Source organism: Pelecanus crispus, chromosome 1, assembly GCF_030463565.1.
Source record: "Pelecanus crispus isolate bPelCri1 chromosome 1, bPelCri1.pri, whole genome shotgun sequence".
NCBI lineage: Eukaryota > Metazoa > Chordata > Aves > Pelecaniformes > Pelecanidae > Pelecanus > Pelecanus crispus.
Window position 1 is genome coordinate 55,015,785 of NC_134643.1, and position 24,489 is coordinate 55,040,273.

General features: G+C 42.7%; 1 protein-coding gene across 1 annotated transcript in view; it reads left to right on the forward strand.

The window, feature by feature from the left end:
• Positions 1–24,489, forward strand: part of UTP20 (UTP20 small subunit processome component) — a 65,470-nt gene that overhangs the window by 15,506 nt on the left and 25,475 nt on the right. The window contains exons 16-37 of the mRNA XM_075727911.1: positions 634–784; positions 1,212–1,274; positions 1,620–1,778; positions 2,830–2,906; positions 3,780–3,859; positions 4,558–4,801; positions 5,771–5,977; positions 7,818–7,908; positions 9,397–9,482; positions 10,049–10,174; positions 10,773–10,939; positions 11,471–11,679; positions 15,296–15,439; positions 17,866–17,945; positions 18,871–19,097; positions 20,062–20,206; positions 20,617–20,704; positions 22,077–22,220; positions 22,854–22,904; positions 22,996–23,148; positions 23,696–23,851; positions 24,251–24,391. Of these exons, the coding sequence (XP_075584026.1) occupies positions 634–784; positions 1,212–1,274; positions 1,620–1,778; positions 2,830–2,906; positions 3,780–3,859; positions 4,558–4,801; positions 5,771–5,977; positions 7,818–7,908; positions 9,397–9,482; positions 10,049–10,174; positions 10,773–10,939; positions 11,471–11,679; positions 15,296–15,439; positions 17,866–17,945; positions 18,871–19,097; positions 20,062–20,206; positions 20,617–20,704; positions 22,077–22,220; positions 22,854–22,904; positions 22,996–23,148; positions 23,696–23,851; positions 24,251–24,391 (2,989 nt within the window). The remainder of the gene's footprint in view (positions 1–633; positions 785–1,211; positions 1,275–1,619; positions 1,779–2,829; positions 2,907–3,779; positions 3,860–4,557; positions 4,802–5,770; positions 5,978–7,817; positions 7,909–9,396; positions 9,483–10,048; positions 10,175–10,772; positions 10,940–11,470; positions 11,680–15,295; positions 15,440–17,865; positions 17,946–18,870; positions 19,098–20,061; positions 20,207–20,616; positions 20,705–22,076; positions 22,221–22,853; positions 22,905–22,995; positions 23,149–23,695; positions 23,852–24,250; positions 24,392–24,489) is intronic.

Below are 24,489 nucleotides of genomic sequence, written 5' to 3' on the forward strand. Positions count from 1 at the left end.
TGGAGCATCTCCAAGTCTTTGGTGGCTTGAGCTTCAAAACATCCTGTTCAGTTAGGAAATCATGGTGCCCATGTCTGAGGCATGATGGAGATGAAACAGCTTGCCTGGATCAAGCAGGAAGTCTTGGCAGCAAGTTTCAGTCTAGTGCTTTTCTGCCAGCTTTGGGCTGAGGGTGTGAAATGCACTTGGTGCAAGGGATGCTAGGTAGTAGAAGCAGGTTTCCCTGTGCGCAGACAGGGTTCCTGGTGTCTCACCTAAGCCTGGATTATCTCTTCTCTGTTGAAGTTGAGCACTCACTGGATGCATGGGCAATAGCGGCAGCCCTTGTCTGACCTGTGCAGATTTGTTTTCTGCAGCTGTGTGTGGTGGGGTCCAGCCTGCTAGCCCAGCTTGACAGGACTGATTAGTACAAAGGAGGGATCTCATGCCTCTTGGACTGTCATAGGTAATTGGGCTTTGAGGCTGCAAGCAAGCGTGCTGGGGAAGTCTAACTTCACAGGCCTGCTGGTGCCAGCAGAGTCTGAAGTAATGCAGAATTTTCTCTTAATACTGTTTTTGACACTACTGCCTTATTTTCAAATATCTGTATTGTTGCAGTGCTCTCTATATGCTAATAAACCACTGTTGTTTTAGCACTTTCCCTTCAGACCCCTCTGCCTTGCTGTTGGCTGATCTCTATTACACGAGGTTGGCATTGTGTGGCTGCCAGGAACCCCTTTCCCAAGGGAACCTAATGGACTTGTTTGAGAAGTTGCATCCTAATATTTCCACTGGTATTTCCAAGGTAATGTTCTTTTTTGAGCACGTGCAAGATAATTTGTATTTTAACAAGGTAATTTAAGTAAACTGAGTTAAATGACAAAGGCTGAAAGGAGAAACACGAGACTGTGTGAAGCTATTACTTCCATAGTATCTGGTTAGGACTGTGTCCCTTTCTAAGAGGCTGCCGTGGGGCATGAGTTGGCAGAGGTTAACTTTTAGCCGTGAGAGGCTTGCCTTTTCCCTAGAGGTGAAGCAGCGCAGGAGCCTAATGTATTAATTCCGAATTGCCTGCTAGACTACAGGAGCTCATCTGTTTCTCAGGTCTAGGAGGAACCTAGTGAAATCTGCCTCCTGTGCAAAACATTCACCTCTGTGTAGGTGTGTATGTGTCTGCGTACGTAGCCTGCATCCTCCTGCATCCTTCTGTCATATGTTTCCCCTTTGGATAGGTCCGGCTATTGACTGTTCGAATTCTAAACCATTTTGAGAATCCACCTTCTACACAGATTGAGGTAGGCTAAAACTTTTCATTTAACATTTCAAAGCCATCTGTGTGTGATGTTGTGTGTGATCTGTTTCCCAGAGAAACAAATCTGTTTGCAGAAACAAAGCATGTGTCTGGCAGAGGCTGTCCTCTGCTTTTGTGCTTTCACATTCGAGTTGTTTTCTCTTTGTCCCCCTGCCTCCTGATGTTTTCAGATGTGTGAGTTTTGATCCCTAAGTAGTGGAAACCAGAGCAAATCCCTTGACTTTGTTCTGTGATCCAGAATGGCTGGGACTCTGTGTAGTTTTGTTGAAATACCTTTCAACAAGAAAAGGTATTTTCTTAACAAAATGCACGTCACTTGTTTGTTCAGGGTGATGGCACAGGGGAGCTCCAGCCAGTATTTGCCATATTGCTCCAAGCAGAACTTGTGCCAGCAACAGTGAATGATTACAGAGAGAAACTTCTCCATTTGAGGAAACTAAGATGTGATGTAGTGCAGTCTGCAATACCCAGTGGATCTTTGCAGGAGGTAAGTAGTTATTGTCAAAAAGCAGTTGTCACATTCCTTTATTCCACGAGAACATTCTTATTCCATCACATGGATTGCAGAGTTTTTAATAAGAGTTTATCAAAAAATTAATTATCTCCCAGATTAGGTTTTAGAAAACTTACTTGTTAGTAGGGAGCACGGCTCCCATTGTCCTTGGGACTATTATGTTCTCTTGAATATTTAGTAGAACAAAGGTGGTACCCAGATAAATGGCCCACAAGAAGATTAATCGGGTTTTGGTATCATGGAAAGGAAGGCAAATGATTCCAGGGGGAAGTGAGTCATGAGTAAATCTAAAATCATGACCTTGCCATACCCTCAGCATGGTTGAATGTTGGTAGGACTCCCATTGGCCATTGGAGAGTGTAGCTTCTGGATCTTGCTGCAGGGTGAAAATCTTGTATGCATGTGACTGTTGAATCTCCACTGCTGCTGAGCTAAAGGGGACCTCACTTTCTAGATGTTGGAAGGGGCACAATTTTACTAGTTAAATGATCATGGATTTGGTGGCAGGCGGTTTTTATTATTTTTGTGGCTATTGCTGTACCTGTATAATTTTTTTACCTTGTAAGCTCCTGTGAGGAAGGGTTGTAGGTCAGTCCTACTGCGTGTAGGTCAGCAAGGAGTCAGTCCAGAGGACATGCTTCTAGGCCTAGTGCAGTGAAGACTCCTCAGGGCAAACTTGCCATGTTCTGAGGTCCTGAATGCTGCTATGGTAGCCCTGAAGTTCGAGCGGGAGGCAGGCAATTCGGATCATCTGCTGTGCTGAACTGGTTTTTGCACATTCATGGTATGTAGGTATGGTGACTAGATCTCAGTGCAGCTTACGGTAAATGGGCTCTAGATTTCCTCATGCAGCTATGAGACAAGGAATGATGATGTATGTGACTTGCTTCATTACTTGTAGTACTTCTGAGAACTTTTTTGATCAAAGTTTCGTCTTTGAGAGGAAGAAAGGTTAGAGGAGGTTGGTTGGTCTTTAACTATTGTTTCTTACATCTCAACAAGATGGTATTGTATGTCATTCTAGGTGCCTCTTCGGTATTTACTAGGAATGCTTTATATTAACTTCAGCCCTCTCTGGGATCCTGTGATTGAACTCATAACGTGAGTATATGCGGTTGGATGCTGCAATCTGTGGTTGTCTCACAGAACATTCCTTCCATTGTTCTGTGAACAAAAGCTGAGGTAAAAATGTCCGATTTGGAAAGAACTGTGCATGAGAACCTTCATGTGAAAGCTACTGAAAAGAATGTGATCTTCCAACTAAGTCGCAACCTGTGTAGACTCTCGCTTTTTAACTTAGTTTCTGATTTTTCTCACTATTAAAGGGAACTTGCAATGAATCTAGTCAAATAGCATCAGAATTTTGAGTCAAAGGTAGCAGGATTTGATTAGTGTTTCACAAATGCTTAAAGGAGTAAGAAGTCCCTCTCAGTTTCCCTGTCTCTGACTTTTCTGTCCTTACTGGAAAAACCTCTCAATCCTACTAAAGAGTAGGGAAGACTTACCACGATGACAGCTGAGCTAAATACTGAAATCAGTGTCTGCTTTCAGCATGACTTTATCTTCTTGGTTTTTCCCCTCTGTTGTGTGATTAAAATGGATGGGATTTTCCCCTTCAAACTAGTGAATTAATAAGAAAATATTAAACCAGCTCTTCAAAAGATATGTCCATGCTAATTCTTCCTTTGGTTCAGAGGTCAGTAGAAAGCTTGAGAACGTTTTTACTCAATTTGAGTTCATCTGAAGTCATGAGATACAACCAGATTGTTTTAATAACAGTTGACATTTGGGATCCATGAGTAAAGGCAAGGAAGTGCTACAGCTGTATCGTGCAGATGTCCTGTCTTCGGACACCCACATTAAAGCAGTGATCAAAGCCTCCGATTCCATTAGTTGTTAACTTGCCTAGTGACGCATGGTTTGAAATGGCTTTTTTCTTCCTTTTTAATTTCATGCTGTCTTACACTTTGTTAGTTCTCATGCAAAGGAAATGGCGAATAAACAGTTCTGGAAGGTCTTGTATGAACATTTGGAGAGGGCTGCTACCTATGCTGGTAAGTCACAGCTCCTAAACATTGTTATGACAGTAACCCAGCTAATTGTGAATGACGTGAGTGTGTTCTTATATGCCCCAAATTTACGTGTGATAGGGGAATTCAGAACCAGGGCTCTTGACTACCGGTGTCATGTCCAGTGCTGGAATGGAGAGACTTGGGAGAAAACTGTGTCTCCTTCTGTCCTAAACACCAAGAAGTAGATAGAAGAGGCCACTGCATTACAGGAGGGAGTTGCAGGTTGTGGGAAGCCATGCAGCCATGCAGCAGTCGTCTCTGCTTAAGGCTGGCTCTGCTCAGACTAATCAGGAACAATGACAAAACCTATATAATGGGGCTGACCATCTTTCTGCTCCATAGATTCAGTGGCATTCCTGCAAATGGTGTCTTTCTTGAGTGTGCTCTTGAGGCTTACCTGTGGGTGCGTGCAATCTATGATTTCACGATAGAGCCATGAGCACGCAGCCATTTGTGGACTTCTCCATTATTCAAGAGAACTGAGATTAACTGAGATGCGTCAGGGCTGTAAGGCATCCTAGAATACTTTCTAAGCAATGCGGGTCTTTCAGGTCAGTGTTCTATACAGTTGTCTAAACAGGTACATGTCACCAAAAGTATTACTTTCATAATGGGGGACTGATACCTTGCTACTGGCAATGAAGAAGTAAGCTGAAGAGATTTATTCATCTATTCTATAGAAATGGAGCTGCAAAATGAACTAGATGAACCTGAGGAAAGCATTGCTGAAACAGAATGCGGCAAGATGCCAGAAGGAGAGGTAGGGACTGTCTTCCTGGAGCAGCTGAGGACTAGAACAGATTGCAGCGAGCGGCTGGACCACACAAACTTCCGTTTTCTACTGTGGAAAGCACTGGATAAGTTTCCAGACAGAGTGGAGCCTAGGTCGAGGGAACTTTCCCCACTTCTTTTGAGATTTATTAGGTAAGTAAGATTAATTTTTCAGTTGAGAGGACACATTAGTTTCAATGTGTTGCTGAGCTTTAAGTCTATGGCTATCCCATTAAAGACTTTATTTCCCAAATGCATGGCTGATGAGATGTCTGTTTCTAGTTAAGATAACCTTTTGATTGAAATATGGATTCTGTTAGAAACATCACACAAGAAGCAGGCTGAAATGAAACTGGCAATACGTTTCTGCTGCTCTGTCATCTATTGACTTGCCACTGTCACAGCCTAGTTACTCTATTAGGGAGTGATTTCAGTGGAAATAAAGTTTCTTTTTTTAAAAATGAAAATAACATTTTAATTTGGAATCATAGAAGACCAAAGTATTTTCCCCTAAGGTGGGAAAATACTGGTTTTGCTGGAAGCTGATTCAGTTTCCTGCCCTTGGAGGGAGAGCAGTGGTGTGCTTGCATGCGTGCACATATCAGATAGTATGATGCACATGGGGTAGATGTGGTCTCATGGCAGGGGAGGGTTTCTGATACTCCTTTTCTATGATTAGAAAAGCTATGTTTTGCTTGCCTTCCTGGAAAAATTGAACCATACTGTAGCAGGTTAGTTTTCTCACTTACTCTCACACTGCCATACTTACTGTTCATCTGCCCACTCGAGCAAACACAAACCCCCATGCCCTCCACCTAACCTCTTTACAGACCTCTAGTAATTCAGTGATTCATGTCTCTTTTCTCCTCTCCACCAAGTACCTCCAGTGTCCTTTAGTGTATTTGGTCACTGCCTTGTATCTCTGCAACTTGTAGGCAAAGAAGCATATACTTGCTGAAGTACGCTTCTTTGGGAATTTTTAGCTGTATAGTGTCCCAAGACACAGTGCCATTAATAATGAGAATGGTGGATTGTGGAGTTTTTAGTTGTTCTTGCCCTGAAACCCTGAAAAATGCTATACTTCTTAATTCCTTCCTCCTTTTTTTTTTTTTTGAAACACAGAAACGAGTACTACCCAGCAGATTCATTAGTGGCTCCATCTCAGGATCTTAGAAAGAAAACTAGTGGTACAGTAGCAGCAAAAGAAATACCTGGTGAAGAGGTGAATGATGTTGCTATGGAGGAGGAGGAGGAGGAAGACGAAAAGACAGAAGGGGAACCGATTACTGTAGGACTACCAAAAAAGAAAACAAGAAGAGCTGCTGCTAAGTAAGTGTTTTTAGTTTTCCCTTGCTAGTGCTTTCATGGAAAGGCAGATTCAGCAGCTCATGTTGAGAGAAAACCTGTGTTTTTCTATGTATTCTTTTTTCTTCTTTTGCTTGCACTTTATAATTTTTCAATGGATTGTAAGCACTTCAGAGTCAGAAATTCTGCCTGCACAGTACTAAACATCCAAAGACCCTGCCCAGGCTTTATCATTATCTCATTACTTACTGACAGTCTGTGGTTTGTGTTACTTTAAGCAAAAATTATGTGGTATTCTGAAGCCATTCTGAAGTTTTTGGAGGCCATTGTACCTGCATTCCCGTGGCTTCTCTGTGTGTATCTGTTGGTCTTTTAAAACCATGGGCATTGCCAAACACTTTGAAAAATGAGACTATTCATTTAGGTATTTTAATATGGGATTCTGCCATTGCCTACCTGTTATAAATATTGGTCCCAGTCTTCTTCTTGGGGACAAAGATTTTTATTTGGTGGTGTCTTAGACTGAAGCTACATGCTGTCGTAATGTCATTGTTTTCAGTGCTGAATACATGGAGAAAGTGACTCTTTGTATGATTCTCCACAATTTCTCTAATCAGAGTGTTTTTACCCTGATGACCTCTGTCAAATGTCCATTACAAATACATCACAAAGATTTGTATTTTGCCACTTTTTCTGCAAAGGATGGCCCATGTAATGACAGAGAACTTCAAAATGTCACCTTGCAGGTTGGAACATGACAAGCGTTTGATATGTAACCTGAATTGTCATTTAATCCCAGGTGTCTTATAGGTGTTTCATTTTGTTCCCAGATTCTGGCTTGTGTCTGTAAATTAGCAGCAATTAAAATACAGTGACAGTCCAAGATTCCCCCCCCACCACCACCTCCATCTCAAAATGTCCATGTACTTAAGTGGAAACATTAGTTCCTGGTAGCAGTAACAAAGGCATAAAAGATTTACTGGAGATGTGTTAATGAGTTCTGGAGTGACCTCCCTTTGTCTTCGCCAGGGACAGTTCATGCAGTCAGGCCTGTGCTGTGGTGTGAGAGCTCTTGTGGGGCTGCACCCTGCAGCCTGCAAGGTCTGGCCAAGGCAGCGGGAGGACCCATGCCTGCCCCAAGCTTGGCATGGGGTTGCCAGAAGGCATCATACTCGTCCTTTGGTTGAGCCAAGCCATGGAAGAGGGTGACCTAGCTGAGTGTCTGGAGAGTTTAGTATAAACTACCAGGGGGAGCAGCTGGATGAGGACAGCCTCTGCCAGCCCCACAGTGCATATGGTAGAGGAGACCTCACACCTTCCTTATCCTGGTCACCTCTCTCCCCTCCCACAAAGCGGAGGTGGGGCAGATGTGGGGTGACACAGCTGCTTCTAGAGGAACTGACTCCCATCTGTGCTTGCAGCCTGGCATAAGTCCAGCACGGTCGGTGGCTAAATGCAGCCCTTCATGTTGGTAGGAGCAAAATGGGCACCAGTTAAGGGCAAGTAAATAAATAAAGAGGTTAATTCACCTGTTTGGTGTTCCAGGCTGGTCTGGCAGAGAGAAGTAAGCCACATCCTGACTGTTTGTATTCCTTTCTCATCAAAAGCTGATCCCATCTAGTGCACTGAGGAAATGGCCTTCTCTGTGTCATGAAGTGACATCTGGAAGGAGGTGCTTAGGAGAGGGAACAGGATACTTCTTGCTGTGTCTCTGAAATGGAGGACTTGGGATCCTCTTGTGTTGTTTTTTTTTCTTTCTTGTTACTCAGTTTTAATAAAAGTTCCCCATTTGTTTATGATAACACAGGATCATCTCTTCTAGACATTTTAAAAAATAATTCATCTGTTTTGTTTTGTTTTACAGGCAACTAATAGCCCATTTACAAGTTTTCTCTAAATTCTCGAATCCTCGTGCATTGTATCTGGAACAGAAGTTGAATGCATTATATACCCAGGTGATGCTATTTGCTGGCTTTTAGAATTAGTGCTAATAAATGAACTCATTCTTATTTGAATGCAGTGTCCGAGACTGCAGAAACCTGTTGTTTTCTGAACCCAGCCATGATAGCTAAAAAAAGGAGCTGTCCTTGACAGGGCTTCCTAGCAGGCTTCACTTGAAATGAGCCTCTTTAGCAAAGACCTGCTTGAACTACCTGGCTTAGTTTGCCAGGAGTGGCTCATGCAAACAGGTCTGGCCGCAGACAAGTAGTAGTCTTTGGCAAGATGGGGGAATGGCTGTAGAGGGAGTCTGTTCCACTTGCACAGCAGGGTCTGGAAGAGGATTTTGAATCCAAAGCTTGGGAAAGACCCAAGATTTATCCTTGTCCTGCAGTGTTGTATCTACAAAGAGTATGGTCAGTGTGAACAACAGATCATTTTGCATCAAAGAAAGAAAAAAAAAATAGAATTTCTTCTTGAAGAATATTCAGTTTGATAAGATTCCTTTTTGAGGGATTTCCCTGAAGGAATTGTCAAAATATGACACTGAAGAGAGATTCTAAGTCTTTATCTTACACTCCTTAAAAGGGTATTTTATTAATGCTATTGAGTTTTGTTGGTTCCTGATTTGTGGATTTGTTCAGATCAGTGGGGTTTGCTCTAGCTGTTCCCAATTTGTGTTCTCTGAGGCTGTGGTCAGTGGGCTGTAGAACTGTATTAAGTGGTACAAACCTGTTAGCTCCCTGGGTTTCACCTGGTACCTGGCACGGGAGTCTCCAAATTCATTAGTCCCTAAATTTGAGAGTCTCTAATGAACATCCGTTCTGTTTCAGTCAAGAGATTACTTCAGCACTTACTGTTTGCCATTTCTGTGTCTTAGCATATGTGTTGTCATGACTGGTGCATCTGTCTGGCATAGGGCCATCATGGCAAAGTGACCTTTGATGGTTCTGTGCTGTTTGGTAGGAGACTGAAGAACTGATAAGGATGCCGCCTGGGGAAATGATCTGTATTTCTTAGTGCCTAGGTTATGAGGAGTCATCTTCAAGAGAGGGCAAATATCAGTGAGACTTTGTGTATCAAGTCTTATGAGCATTTTGTGTTTGTCACAGGAAAGAAATACAGATGTCTTGGGATGATTTGGGTAGTCTGCTTTTTAATCCAGTCTTCCCAGATACACAGTTGGTAACTGGTTTTGGAAGTTGAAAACACAAGCTGACAGTGGGCCAAAAGACAATTATGAAAAACCAGATATTTTAACTGTCCCATGTAGATGGTGGGGGGGAAGTATATATGAACTACCAGCAACCATGTCCACTTTTTATGAGTGACAGTTGTGTATTTGTATCTTGGTTTTATACTGGCAACACATACATTCTGTTTCCATTTTGATAAGTTAGACCAAAACCTGCTTGAGGTTGGAGCCTTTGGGTTGTTTCATGATTTTCAGTAAGCACTTCTATCTTCCAGAAAGTGACTAATTTTCTTTCTTTTGTCATTTGCAGTTACTATCCCATCAAGACCAGAATGTACAGAGAATAGCTCTTGACTGTATAATGACATACAAGCATCCTCATCTACTGCCATACAGGTAAAAGCTTTTATATTATTTTAGCATCAGTGCATGAGCCTGCTGTGATATCAGAATCCTGCTTGGGGTCAGTTGCCTCAAAGAAAGAGCCTTTCCTGTATTTGTTGAAGACATATGTATAAATTTTAGTTTTAGCCAGCTGTATATTTCCTATCTAAAACAGGAAATAAGGACTTGAGGTTGGTTAGTGTCTCTCTTGTTTACATGAAAATGGCAGCACTTTCATTCTGTCCCAGAATAGTGTGTGCTTAGTAGTTGCACCATTTTCAAAGAGGTCTTTTGTACTGATGATTTATAACCACCCAGAGAAAGTGACAGCATAAAACTGTAGTAATCTCTTCAGAACATGTCCAGGAGGTACTTTCCTACATAATTAGCTTGGACGTGCTGGCTTTTAAAATATTTTTTGATAAAAGGGTGGGAACGTAGTTCCGTATAAAACCTTAGTATTTTATATACAGCATAGATTAGATAGGTAGGTAATTAGATATAGATGCATGTGTGTGTATGTGTCTGTTTATTTTTATGACCCCTACCTGCCCTCAGATAATGTTTATTACTCTCAGGGAGAACTTGCAAAGGCTACTGGAGGACAAGAGTTTTAAAGAAGAAATAGTCCATTTCAGTATTTCTGAGGAGACTGCAGTAGTAAAAATGGAGCATCGACCAGATCTCATCCCTGTTCTTATGAGGTGTGTCATGAAGTGCGGGTTTAAAAGTTTTGTGTCAAAGTACCATGAGCAGAGATGTAACGCTGCTGCTTCTCATTTTAAACAGTTGAGATAAACCTGTGGTTAATGGTACAGTTTGACAACTTAGTTTGTGATGTTTTGTATGGTTTCCTCATTAACACGTTTATGTAATGTCTTATGCAAATAGTGTTTACTTTAAAAACAGCATTTTGGTAAATACTGTTTCTTCTAAGGCTTACAGAGAACTGTGAGAATGTTTCAGTTCACTGAGTATTGCCACTTTTTATTAAGATACAGTGATGCAAGTTATCGTGCAGGTTGCTGCTTCAGCAGTAGCTGCCCTCAAGCTAGCTGGGGGCATTCTAGTTTTATACCTGAAGTCTCCAGCAAAGCTTCCATTGTGGTAGCAGAAGCTGATCTTTCACGGGGATGTTTTTGGGCAATGTGTAGTAATTCAGTGGAGACCCCAAAGGGGGGACTTCCACTCAGCTTGTTCTCACTAGAGAGTTTTTTTAAATGGAGTTTCTCCTGCAGAATGACAGGCTAGAAAACAGATGGCTTGCCGAAAGCTAATGCAACCTCTTTTTGGCTCTTGAAGAATTCTTTATGGCAGAATGAGAAACAAAACAGGGAGCAAAACACAGGGCAAGTCTTCAGCGGGCACTCGCATGTCGATCGTTCTGCGATTTCTTGCCGGCTCACTGCCAGAAGAGATACGGATGTTCTTGGATCTGCTCTTTGAAGCTGTGAAGCAATACAGTAATGGTAGGTACAGGCAGTAGAACCTGGGGGTATGGTGCTTCCTGACTTGTAGAGATGTGGGAGGATAAATACGCCTAGTAGTGTTATGTGCTTCAGTTTGTCTCTTAACAGTGCCTTGGAAGGATGAAAGGGTGAAAGTAAACTTTTGATAAGGACTGGGATTCCCCTGAGCTTTTCCTTACAACGCATGATTGCTCTGTTTTACAGGTCCAAGGTCAAGAAAAACTGAATGACTTGCCACAGCCGTGCAAATAAGCTGTAGCAGGCCAGGAATGAGCAATCACTGGTATCGTAGGCTAGCCTGAGTATGATGGCAATAAACAGAGGTTGTAAAGTGCTCTGATACTGTAGCAGTGGGAGACATCTGGGTGTCACAGGGGATGGAGACCTGGAGCTGTCCTTATTTAAAAAGCTGGATGTGAGGAACTGTAATTTAGGGCCAGATTATACTGTTTTTCATTGAAAATTATTTTCGGTAGTGGGTATCTTCACGGTGCTTCTCTAGATAAGTTGCTGTCCCTTTGCCTATCGCAGGGCCTTGCCAGACTGCAGTTCTTCGAAGTATGTCAGAGCTGGATTTAGCTAAAGTCCTGCCTCTTGGGCGCCAGCATAGCCTCTTCAACGGTCTCGAAGTTGTGTTGAAAAACATGGGACATCTGATCCATCAGTACATGCCTGAAATTCTACAGATTCTGCTCTGCATGACAGCTGTGGTATCCTGCATCCTCCAGCAAAGAGAGAAGGTACAATATACAAACATACATGTAAATTAAATTCCTTCCTTCCTCCTCCCCTTAGCTTGCACGTGTGCACACGCTTTCACTGGTTCAGATAAAGATAAGTTTAATACCAGCATGGAGTGAAGCTTAGCAATTAGATGTCTGTCAAAATAGAGGCCAGTGTATTTTTCTGAAAGTGCTACAGGGCTCAGGCAGTGCAGGCAGAGTTAATATATTTAGAAAGCTGCTTTGGACTGCATTTTGAGTTACTGAAGAGAGAGTTGGAGATGATCTCTGTGTGTTGCTACCTGCCTGCTCTATGGACAGATGGGCATGAGGGATAGGTATATGATTTGTTGTAAGGATGTAACAAGATCTTATGGCTGAAGTTGAAATTGGCCTTAAAGGTGTAGTTTCTTGGCTGCAAGTATAAAACATTTGAGCAAGGGAAGGAGAGGATTTAAAGTTCCTTGCCTGAGGACTTGTCCTGGTTTTGGCAGGGATAGAGTTAATTTTCTTCCTAGTAGCTGGCATAGTGCTGTGTTTTGGATTTAGGATGAGAATAATGTTGATAACACACTGATGTTTTAGTTGTTGCTAAGTGGTGCTTATGCTAGTCAAGGACTTTTCAGCTTCCCATGCTCTGCCAGGTGCACAGGAGACTGGGAGGGGGCACAGCCAGAACAGTTGATCCAAACTGACCAAAGGGCTATTCCATACCATACGACATCATGCTCAGTATATAAACTGAGGGCGGTTGGCTGGGGAGCAGTGATTGCTGCTCGGGAACTGTCTGGGTATCAGTCAGTGGGTGGTGAGCAGTTGCATTGTGTATCACTTGGTTTGTATATTATTATTACTATTATTATGTTGTTGTTGTTGTTGTTGTTGCTATTATTATTATTATACTTTATTTTGTTTTGATTATTAAACTGTTCTTATGTCAACCCAGGAGTGTTTCTCACTCTTACTCCTCCAATTCTCTCCCCCATCCCATCGGGGCAGGGGAGTGAGCGAGCGACTGTGTGGTGCTTAATTGCTGGCTGGGGTTAAACCACGGCAGGACTTCAGAGCAAAACTTGTCTTTGAGGTGTTTTGTAGCGGTGCTAGACCCTAGGGGAGCTCAGCATTGTGGGTGATCACAGTGATTAACTACAGTGGTTGTCTCCTGCCATGGGACACAGGGAGAAGATGGCTACCAGCCATGCTTTCAGCACATTAGAAGCACATTCAGCTCTGTATCAGGAGTAGTCATGCTAATCCAGTGTCACGATCTGGGTCTCAGCCAGGTGTCTGCAGAACACTGTGAATGTTTTCTTCCTTGCTGTGCAATGGCTGTACATGCAGAAAGGATCGGGTGAGGAGAACATTCTGTTAAAGATTGGCTGCACCTAAAGATGGTGCATGTTGGCATACTGCTGCCCTGTGCACAGAAGAGCAGCGCAGAGATCCCTGAGCTCTAGCCCAGATAGCACAGGGGGTCTGTTGCCAGTTGTTTGGAAACTATTACATTGAGCCAGGCTTTTCTGTCTTTGTAAAACTAGTGGTTTTGCCAGGCTTCATTCCAAATAGGAAAAGGAAAGCTCAAGTCTGGTCCAGCACAGAGCATGATCATATATTAGGTGAGAAACAAGCAGACTGCACAGTCATCATCCTCGCTGCAGTGTTGAAAGGAATTATGAGATGATAGACTGAGCAAGTGGTGTGTTGAAAGGAATTGTGTGATGATAGACTGAGCAAGTGGTGTTAGGTAATGAATGTTTTGTCACTGTATGCATGTGTTCTTGCCAAGACCCATCTGTGAGCATTCGAGGTTAGAACTTGTCTTGAAAACAATCCATCAAACAAAGCAAGCCCTTGCATTTAGGTGGCATCCAAGGTCCCATAGTAGTCTTCAGGCTGCATAGAACCTTGTGACTGTCTTCATTTATGGAAGGGATGAGCAAATTTTAGGACAGCATTATCCCACAGTCTGACTTAAGCAATGGATTGCATGTGCCTGCATGTTTTAAACAGGGAAAGGAGTTTTAAAAGCTGCTTCATTCATTGCTGGGTTAGTCACATTTTGCTACAGTTACTACAGTAATCCTGTCATCGTTGTGTAACATGCAGAGTGACAGTCTGTCATTCGTCTGAACTTAATTTAGCACTTCATTAGCCCATGAGATGTTAAAAGCTCAAGGAAGAGTGTGAGAAATCTGTTTATCTTGGCTAATAATTAGAAGACATTCTTGGAGTTTGAGAGTAATTTATTGCAGGCTGATACTGCCTGGAGAGTTAAATGTCAACTTTGACCGTTTTAAGCCAAGTTATTAATTTACCATTTCCTACTGTTTGTGTTCAGTATTGAGTTTCTCTTTCCTCTCAAAGACTTGATCTCAGAGGATTGCTCTTACAGCAATTGAACAGCGGGAGACCCAAAATTATTGGGGGTCACCATTAGCAGTTGGAGCCTGGTTAGTGCTTGCTGCTTTGGCCCTTCAAGCAGCTCATTTGCTGCCTGGAAGCTGAACGCACACCATTAGTATACATTCAGCACAGCTTGTGAAGTCCTGGGCAACAGCATGTTTTGTTCCTTTTCCACCATCTCGTCGTCGTCTTTTTACCTGTGATTTTGGGTCCAAAGGGAGTATAGCAGTGTATTGCATGGTAGAGGGTAGTGTCTTCAGAAGTCCATAGGTACATCAAATAAAAAAAAAATTGTGATGTCTCTCAGTGAGGCTTTGACACCAAAGCTGCTGTGCAAAATAAAAGATACAAGTGTTTATTCTGTGTGGTGGATCATGATATGTACTGGAGACCCTGAGGAACCGGAGAAGTAGCTCCAGTCTTGGACAGGGGCCTTTATTTGCTCTGACATGGCTCTGGTATTTCTGACACTGGAGTTCACTACCTCTGCACTGTGAGGCTACCTCATGTGTTTGTGCTATGAGCTGCATTGCACAGTATGGAAATAATTTAGGTTACTCAAGTCAAGACTCTTCTCCAGGAGAAGAGTCAGAATGCAGCAGTGCACAAATAACTTCACGGTTAGCTGTGTGGCTGATTTTGTTACTGAAATGTTTTCCCCAAGAAAGGCTAGGGAACATAAGTGCTAAATGGGTACAGGAGGCACCCTCCTGTAACCAAATGCTACACCCCCCTGTGCCGTTGGAGGTGATTCACATTCTTGCCTTCTCTATTACTCCCCCTTCTCCTTGTCTGTTGATTTCTTTTCTTCCCAGTAGATCTGTGTGCAAAGTACAACTTTGCTTTTAAGAGCTGATTTGTTCTTTCCTGTGTAAAACAGAATTATTTAAGTATCAGGGCTGGAAATGTAACTGTGTTACACCTTTCTGCATTTTGTCCAAAAAAGGCAGATGCTCCTTCAAACCGGTCAGCATGGGTTTTCATGAGCTGAAGGAGTTCTGTGTAACTGACAAAGTGCAGGAACAGGCTCCCTTTAGAAAAATTCAGGTCAGCTGTGAGAGGTAGATTGCTTCTGTGAACAAGTTACAGGAGAAAACAGAAGAGCATTGTAATAGTTCCAGCAAAGGGTGTGTCTGTAGTCAATTAATCGCTGTATTCAATTTCAGAGCAAGCAGTTAGTAGTTGTTCTGCAAAGGTCTTACTGGGGGGAGGGTTTGTTTTGTTTTTACAGGTCCAACCTAGGTTGATTAATCCACTGAAGAATTTGAGACGTCTTGGACTCAAGCTTGTGGCGGAGTTTTTTTCTGATTATGAGACCTACAGCTTTAGTGTGGAAGAGATTGATGCAGTTTTCCATGCAGTGGTGTGGCCTCAGGTAAGTATTTCTTGTTCTTCCAAACAGCTTGTGTGTAGCATGTACCATGCAGAGAACTCCGGCTGCACTGGAGTCCATCATGTCAGCTATGTCCATCACAAGATTGGACATGGGTGGCCTCAGACAGGTGCTGGCATTCTGATGTGTCTGTGCAAGGCCAGTTTCTTGGCTCATGTCTGATTAGTCCTGGAATAATCAAGTCACAAGCTAAAGTACAAATTAATTCATCTGAATAAAATGGATGCCATTTCTTTGTTCTCTAACCACAGAGGCAGACGTCTTCCCTGGGTGCTTCAGGGAAGCAAAATAATACTAGTCACTTCTAGGTGCACTTTGCTGCTTTTCTGTGTGACAGTTATTGGGCCTGTGGTAGGGGGCTGCAGAAACAAATGCTGCTGCAGGGAAGGAAGGACCCAGCAGGGTCTGTCAGTGGGCTGTGTGCTCTTGTGCCTGCCTGCTGGGAGTCCCATGTGAGCACAGTGACAAAGTACAGAGTTGTGGCCTTCATCAGAGAAATTCAGATCACCTCTGAGGTGGGAAGTTGCACTATTGTGAGAGGAAGAGAGAACACATAGTGTTTAAAATGAAATTGTGCTGGCTGTGCCAGTGCACTGGGCTCTGAGGTTATCAGGGAATGCCCGTACCAGCTGATGGGTTGTCTCTGCTCTAAATGCGGTCCAAAGGGTAACTGAGCAAGATGGGCTGACTCCAGCAGAGCTCTTCCACTGAGGGTTTTGAGGTATCCAAATGTCCAACTTCCTTGCAGCAGAAAAGCCTGTCAAAGAGCACCAGGAGTAACTGCTGTGGTCTGTGAAACCCCAGATCTGCTTCTCTAGACATTGTGTTTGCTTACTCCTACCCTGTTTCTCTGCTCTACCAGTAACAATATGTGATGTGTAATATGTGTATGTGGACAAACAGTAGATAAAATACTTTCAGGCAGTGCATATAGCTCTGTATTTCAGTGGGCTGAGCAACAGGGAGTTGTGTGTTCCTGGTTTGTCCATGGAGTCTTTTCAAGGCCAGGGTGGCACGTGAGCAAAGCAGTGAACATTTATTGCAGTCCCAGAGCAGTTCAAGCATGTGGTTTGGGCTTTAAGTCAGCAAAGCACTTAATTGGGGAGCATTGTGTTTAGAAACGCTGAGTAAATCTGAACAAGATGTAAAATTGTTGTTAAATAGAATTCCTGTTGTCCTCATAGATGTCAGAAGAGAGAGCTGGTTTTGGAGCTTGGGTGGTAGTATGATGCAGAAGCTCCCTCTAGAGGGAGTCTCTACCAGTGAACTCCATGAAGTTTTGGTTTTGGCAGAAGAATCGTTTGACTTGTGTGCTTTCCTTTTTTAAGGCTATGGAACTCAGGTGTATCAAAACTCGTGGAGAGGGCAAATTGGTTTAAACCTGTTGTACTTGGAACTGGAGTTTGCTGCTCTTCATGCCCCAGGAGTTCGCTGCAGAAGTTCAATATCATTAGCCTGCACAGCAGCATTCCTGCAAGTTCGAATTAACGGTTTACTCTTCATTGTACATAATTCAGAAAAGCTCTGTTTTATGCAGAGCAATAATATCACCAGGCTTTGGGGGCAGGAGAAGAAGCTTTCTAAGACCCTGGCTATGATGGTCAGGCCTGCCTTCCTTTCTGTTATGCTCAGGTCTTGAGCACAGACTGAGCTAGTCCAAACCCCACATGCACCGTCCTGGCTATTGCCCCTGAATGCACTGGAGCCTCCCTGGCCTCTGTGTTCACCAACAGTGCCCTGCTGACAATCCAGCTGTGGTCAGTGTGGAAACCCAGCTGTGTGACTTGCGTGCAGCCTGCTGGGTTGCAGAGTGGCAGAGAGGAGGGAGCCAGACCTGTGCACGGGGTCTCTTGCCTGTGTCCAGTCATGTGAAGGAGCAGCAGCTACTGTGTGGGGCTTAGGCTGGGCAACTCATAGGTGGGGTTGTTTTGGATACAGAACCCTGCTAGGAGATCCCATTCCTGGGGTGCGGTGCAGTGCTTGAGCCTCTCCCGGAGCAGAGAGGGTGCCTTTATAGCAGCGAGGCCATGGAGACATAAGGCAGATGCTGGAATGGCAGGTGCTGTGGCCAGGGCATAGGAGGTGTGGGAGGAGTGAGGCTTGGGTGTCACACTTGAGATCTCATAGGTATGTCCGCAAAGGTTGCTAGGTCTCTGCGGCAAATGTGAGATGCCATGGGGAGCCAGTTTCAAGGGGAGGGCAAAAATGGTAGCTGGAATAGTGTATAAATAGGAGTAAGATAACCTAAGAGTGATTCACAAATATTGAGAGAGCTGGAAAAATGGTGATGAAATTGCTTTCTAAAAAAAGGTAAACTATAGATTATAGTGACATGTTGCTAGAGCTGAGGTTTTTAAAAGGCTTTACCTACTTGTGTTGCATTGGTATCTGATTTTTATCTCCTTTAGGTCTGCAGATTGGCTTCAGAGAGCCAGTATTCTCCAACTTTTCTGCTCAAACTCATTCACACCTGGAGTAAGAATCCCAGGTAAGTGTTCTCCTCGCAAAGAAGCCTAAGTACTTCTCCTGAGTACACAAAATTCAAGGAAAAAAGAGCACACTAACAGGTTATGAGTAATTGTGTCAAAACCCATGTTTTCTTTTTCCATTAGACTTATTCTTTTGATAGCAGTCTAGATGCAGTTGTGAAGCTTTCCAATTTGTGCAATTACTCTCTTTATTGGACTGCTTTTCCCATGTATGAACAACCAAGCAGATATGTAGCCCAAACCCAGCTGATGGGTGAGAAGGAGGACTGACTTCTTAGAATATGTCCGTGTCTTGACTAATGACTTCTTAGTTTTGGGAGGTGGGGAGGCAGTTTTACAATACCTCATTTCATTCATGTTTTTGATTCCCTAGTTCTTTCTATTTTATGAAAGAATGAGGGCAGTTTCTGCACAGAACCTGTGACTGAAATTCTGATACTGGAAGTTGTAAGAGCTTTTTTCGATGCAGACACTGTGAGAAATTCTAACTCAGCTGTCTTGAGTGATTTTTACCTCTCCTACAGACTCACTGCTTTTCCTTTGCTAAAGTATCCAGTATCTGTTTTAAGACATGTCATTTGTAGGCACGAAGAACTTATATGCAAACTTCTGTAAAAAATGGTATCAGATCATTAGGTTAGGAGCAGACTAACAGGAGACTTGGACAAACATCTATGGAGAAAAGGTTAGGTTTAGATGATGCTATCTTGAAGCAAGGAAGGGGACTTGATGACCTCTCAACCTCCATTCATTGTTTTTCACGACACTGTCGTTCTGTGATTTTTTTTTTTTTTTTTTTTGGTGCTTTTCCCCTGTTTGAAGTAGAAGACAGTCATTATCTTTTTGTGTGACTTTTTGCATGGAAGAATTATGAAGTTCTAAACTTAAATTTTCAGCCTACCTTTTTTATAATCTTTCTCTCAGGTATTTCCCCTTGCTGGCCAAGCAGCAGCCAGGTCGCCCAGAGTGTGATATACTGTCGAATGTGTTTGCTGTCCTGTCAGCCAAGAATCTGTCTGAGGCCACATCCAGTCTTGTGATGGACATAGCTGATAGCCTTCTCAACAGCCCAGATTTTGAACCCACGGAGCAGGTTTCCAGTTTGAGCGTGACTGACTGTGTTGTTATGGTCACTGGAGATGTGACAGAAGGTATGCCTGCATAAGAGTCGTGAGAGGCCCATTGGGTGCTTTGTTTGGAGGTGTTAGATTATGCTGAGGTGGTCTCTGCACTGATTGAGAATACTGGGGAGGGAGACCTTCCAGTGGAGATGGAGAAGTCAATGTACAAATTTGTCTTGGCATGGTCAAGAACTGTAAATGACTGGCGATATCCACATTTGAGTGACAGGGTCCTGAGCATGGAGAAATTCCTTATGAAGAGGGAATTTCAAAACAGGTTGTCAACAACCTGTTTTGTCTGTGAGGCTCTGAATGATAGGATAACTTCGAGACCTGCATTGCTGACTTGACTCTGAGCCTAACATCAAGTTTTCTATAAAAGCCCACTCCCCAGTCCCCATGGTCATGCATCACTGATGCTGTCTCTGCTCTCTGACAAGAAAGACCTGCCATTGATTCCTTTTATCTTTGAGTGGTAATAGAGAGTAAGGGTGATGTGCTGTGTTTGATGCTGTGGAGCCATCTTTCACCTGTAACACTCAAAGGCAGTGGAAAGGAGAGCACTTATCGCTGTGCCTGTGTTACGGCAGCTTTGATTTGCACAAGAGGTCAGTGGTAGAATAAAGAAAACTGCATCTATAAATGCTCCAGCCATTTTAGGAGACAGTTACCACCTTTGAGGAACCTCCTTGCTACCTTTTGATAAGCACACACTTACCGAGACTGTTACTGAAATCTGTGAGGAGAGCTTTTATTCTCTGTGTGTCCTTTCTGTGGTCCCAGCTCAGACACGTTAGACTTGGTCTCAGCAAATGCTGGTGCATGTTCCCAGCAGCCAGCTGCTCTGGGCATTCATAGCTCCCACTGACTCTTGTTCTTCCACTGATGAAACCTCCTTTGTCTGCATTTCCCCCTTTGTTTGTGTAGGGTTGGATCTCCCTTCTGTTTCTTGCAGCACAGAGTTGGGTGTTGCTAACTGTTGCATCCCTTACAGAGACCCTCAGCCTAGGTTGCCGCTTGGTTCTGCCTCATGTTCCTGCCATACTTCAGTACTTCAGCAAAACAATGTTAAATACGGAGAAGGTGAAAAAGAAGAAGTATAGAGCTCAAGTCAGCAAAGAGCTGAGTATACTTTCCAAGTAAGTGATCCTTCAGAGCTCAAAACAGTTAAAAAGTTAGAAGGAGGGAGGAAGAAAGAGGCTTTTCGTAATAGGTTGCAAATTAAAAAAACATAACATCTCATTGACCTTGCAAATTGCTGGTGACTGAGGGGAAAAGTTTTCAGAAATTGATCCTAGCTGTTTCTATTGCTGGTAGTCAAAACCAATGCCTCTTGGGGGTAGGAAGAGGTACAGAAATGCCTGCAGTCATGTGGAGCTGAATACTTGGGCTGATACCATGATTTTGGTGGGTATGCTCTACTAGCCTGGGTACAGATGGATGGGCTGACAAAGCCCTGTGGTATGGCACTAGTGCTGACTGAGTTCTTTGCTCTATACTGGTGTTTGGATTGATATAAAATAGTAAATTACCTTGTCTCATTGTGCAGAATCAGCAAATTTATACAAGAAAAGAGTCAGAATTCAGTGCTTGTGACCCTTCTCCTTCCTTTCCTTTATCAGAGTAACATGGAGCAGGTAGGTAGAAATTACTTTTCCTCCCCTATTAAACATATTTTTCTTTTAATAAAGTAGATGTGTTTAAGATGCAGTAAAAATCTTAGTGCTTACATGCCATTTCTCGTGATTAGCCTGAAATCAAGTCTTCGTGTGTTTGTAGTCTGCTCAGCTGTGCCATTGTGTGTTGATGTGTACAAGTCACTGGATGCTTTGCAGGGGTCCCAGTGCCCAGGCTGACTCTGTTCTCCCTTTTCATGGGGAACATCTGCAGAGGTGTTTATGCAATCTTTACTTCCTTTGCCACTGTAGTCAATCCACCAAATTCCTTGCAGTGTTTGAAATAAATGCTCTTCTTCACTGTGGATTTTATGCACCCCAAATCCAAAGCCACAGCATCTGGACAGCAATGTGAATACAAATGGTTGAGTATGTAGTATGTGCTGTGTAATGGGCAGTGCTACATTGGTCTGTTGCAGGATGAAAGGCAAACATGCAGTACTATTACCATGCTCCCATATCTCCTGCTTCCATTCTGTTCTCCTTTCACTCTTAAGGAATCCGTCTGTGGGTACAGAAGCGTATCTCAGAACTGAAACTTCCCTAAAATCCTAAATTCCTCAGGCATACAAAGCATATGGGCTGCAGTTGAAGGAAGCAGAGCTCTCCATGGCTTAGGCTTTTGTAAACTATTAAATAAATCAAGCATTGAGGTTATTGGTAGACTATTTTGTCTGGGTTTCCCTTGCTGCCAAACCTTGTTTTCAGAAATATAGTCCCACCTACAATGAATGAATCTGTTGATTATCCAGCTTGATTCCCTGAATCCTTGGATCGAGTCTTGGGTCTTGTTTTTCTTAAAAGACATGCGGGTGCTCAAAAGAGAGATTTTGGGTTTGCAGAAAGAACTGCTAGGCAGCAACCTGTAGCTTCTGCTTTGCAAGTGGCCACTTGTTCACAGAGGATTCTTGGTTTTTAAATCTGTGAATCATTAGTGGACCATATATGATTTCCATTCAGGGAGATCATACAAGTACACAGTGCTGTTAATGTTTGTTTCACAGGTTAAAGAAAGACTACTTTTTAAAGCTCTACTAGTTCTCCTAACCTTTGAGTCATTTGAGGAAAGAGACAAAAAAGAAGTCTTCATCATGATGCCACTCTTCTCTAAGACTGTGCTTGTGTCTAATTGAAAGATTTGCAAGTGCTTCTGAGAGATTTGATGATTGCATTGAGTGTGTCCTCCTAATTCTTTGTTCTCATCCAGTATCTGTGATCTGAATAAAATACAGCAAAGTGGTTAACTTCACTCCATGTCTTGAAATATTTCCCAAGGAAATGAAATAATCTCGTGAGGTTTCAGTATTTATTGACAGTTATCTGTCTCTTTCAGGGTACAGAGACTGACATTCTGGAGACTGTGCAGAACTTGCTGAGGCATTGCTCAAACCCTAAGAGCTTTCTCAAACCACTGGCAAAGCTTTTTTCTGTCATCCAGAACAAACTGTCTCGACATAAGTTGTGCTTGGTATTTCAGGTATTGCATTTTTACGTGTCTTTCTGTGCTTTTTTCACTTGTTCTAAGAGGTCAAGAAAAATAAATAGCAGTATTTATCTTTGTTGTACATGAGCTTAAAAACCTTTTTAATCTGTATCATCTGTTAATTGAAAGTAACAGAATACATAGAAATTAATGAGCTGCCTGAAGATTTTTAAAGATTTTGGCTTACAGCCTGGATGATGAGAGCATCACCAGGGTTCTTTTGTGTAAGAGAAGCCAAATAAAGTACACTTTATCCATAACGAATCCTGTTATCTTTATGAAATAAGAATGGATTTCAGCGTCCTGAAGATGATTTTTATTTGTATTCTTCTCTCACTCTCACAGATTTATAGCAGTCAGGCTGTTTTGTACTTCTTTGAAGTAACTTACGTAACTTTTTTTTTCAGCAGGAAAACCCAGGAAGCACTCAGTGTAGATAATTAGAAACTTAGGAACTTAAAAGATGCATCTTCTAACTTATGGAAGAATGGCTCCTATTAAGCTTCTGACAGAAGGATTGATGCTGTTGCTTTCTTTATTTTTTGTCTGAAGTGGTAAAGTCTTGAGTTCTCCAAATTTTTAACAACTATAACAGTTAAAGTGTTTTCTTTTTTTGTTTCTTTTTAGACTTTATCTGATTTGGACAGTGAATTGAAGTATATTACTGATGTTGTTAAGGTATGCACAGTTTCTTTGCTCACTTTTTGCCCCAACATTATATTGTCACGTTTCTGGCCTTTTTCATGAACGATCTGTTGCTCTCTCTTAGCTGAATGCTTTTGATCAACGACATCTCGATGATATTGACTTTGATGTACGTCTGTCAGCATTCCAGTCAATCACAGCCCGCATCAAGGAAATGCAAGCAGTGGATATCGACTTCCTCATCCCTGTTATGCACAACTGCTTCTATACCATCCAGGTTGGCTGAATGTTCCTACTCTTGCTTTGTGCACCATGTGTCCTTGATGAATCTAACTTGCAAATTATTTCCATTGGCTGTTTTTTGACACTGTGAAACCGTCGGAGAGCGTATTTAAGTCTTCTTACAAACACCTGTTTTTAAGTTTTGTCCGCTTGCCTTTTTATCTGTGTGTCCAGAAGGGCAAATACAGTGCAGCAAGAAGGCTCACCCAAGCGCAGTGCACCTTTCTGTCAGTAAGCCCTGAAACTCTTTGGTCAATTCGTACTGTATAAAAGGCATATTGCAGTCTTGAAAGGTTGCTTTTCTTTTTGTTGCAGCATGTTCTGGTTGTGTGGACCTACTGGTAAATCTAAAAGGATTTTTTCCTGATTGGAAGGATGGGCATTAATTCAGGACTAGAACTTCTATGGGAAGGGTCTCAGGAGTTCCTGGGTCTCTGCAGGTCTTGTTATGTTGTGTCCAGTGGTACTGTTCAGTCCAGCCTTTTGGGGAGAAAAAGGTGTCATATCCAGACTCATGTGGTACAATTTCTTCATCCATTCAGCTAGGGGATATGGCTCTTAGTGACAACGCAAGCCTTTGCTTGACCAGTTTTATCCACCGACTGGCAGAAATTGACCACACAGAAGACGAATACAAGGAGCTAATCCAGCACACTCTCCTGGAGTATGTGAGAAGGGGGCTGAAGAGTAAGACTGAGGTAAGGCAGTGCTATCTGATCATGTACCTCCAGCTGTCTTCAGGACACCACGGTGTATGAGACATTTTATGGATGAGTTCTCAGAGTCCTTTGTTGGGATAAGAAGTGCAGGTACCCACTGTAAACTTACCCTTCATTTGAAATCTTATAAAACCTAAAAAGTTATAGAACTCATCTGTCTTGTGTTTCTTTGCCATTGTTCAGCTTTTCTTAGTTGTAGCTTATTCTTTGGAGGGGAGATTTTAATTTACGTGCAGTTCAAAATCTAGGTGTATTTGCCATTACCAAAGAATAGGACTTGTTGGCCTGAAACACTTGTAAATGACAGCACTGCTGTTCTGAGGAGTGTGTAGCAACTTCTCTGAGGGGCGCTTAACATTCACTGCTTGCTGTTTGCAGAGCATCCAGCAGGACTACACGTCATTGCTTTCCTGCCTCATTCAAACGTTCCCAGCAAATCCCGAATTCCGGGATTTGGTCCAGTTGACCAACCGCCATGATCCTGACATGGACTTCTTTGAGAACATGAAACACATGCAGGTAAAAGGTGACAGGCATTCTCTAGTGCCTCTCTTCCCCAGCCAAAGCAAAAGCATTTTAATGTGGGGTAATATTTTCCAAAGCATCTATGCACTGTC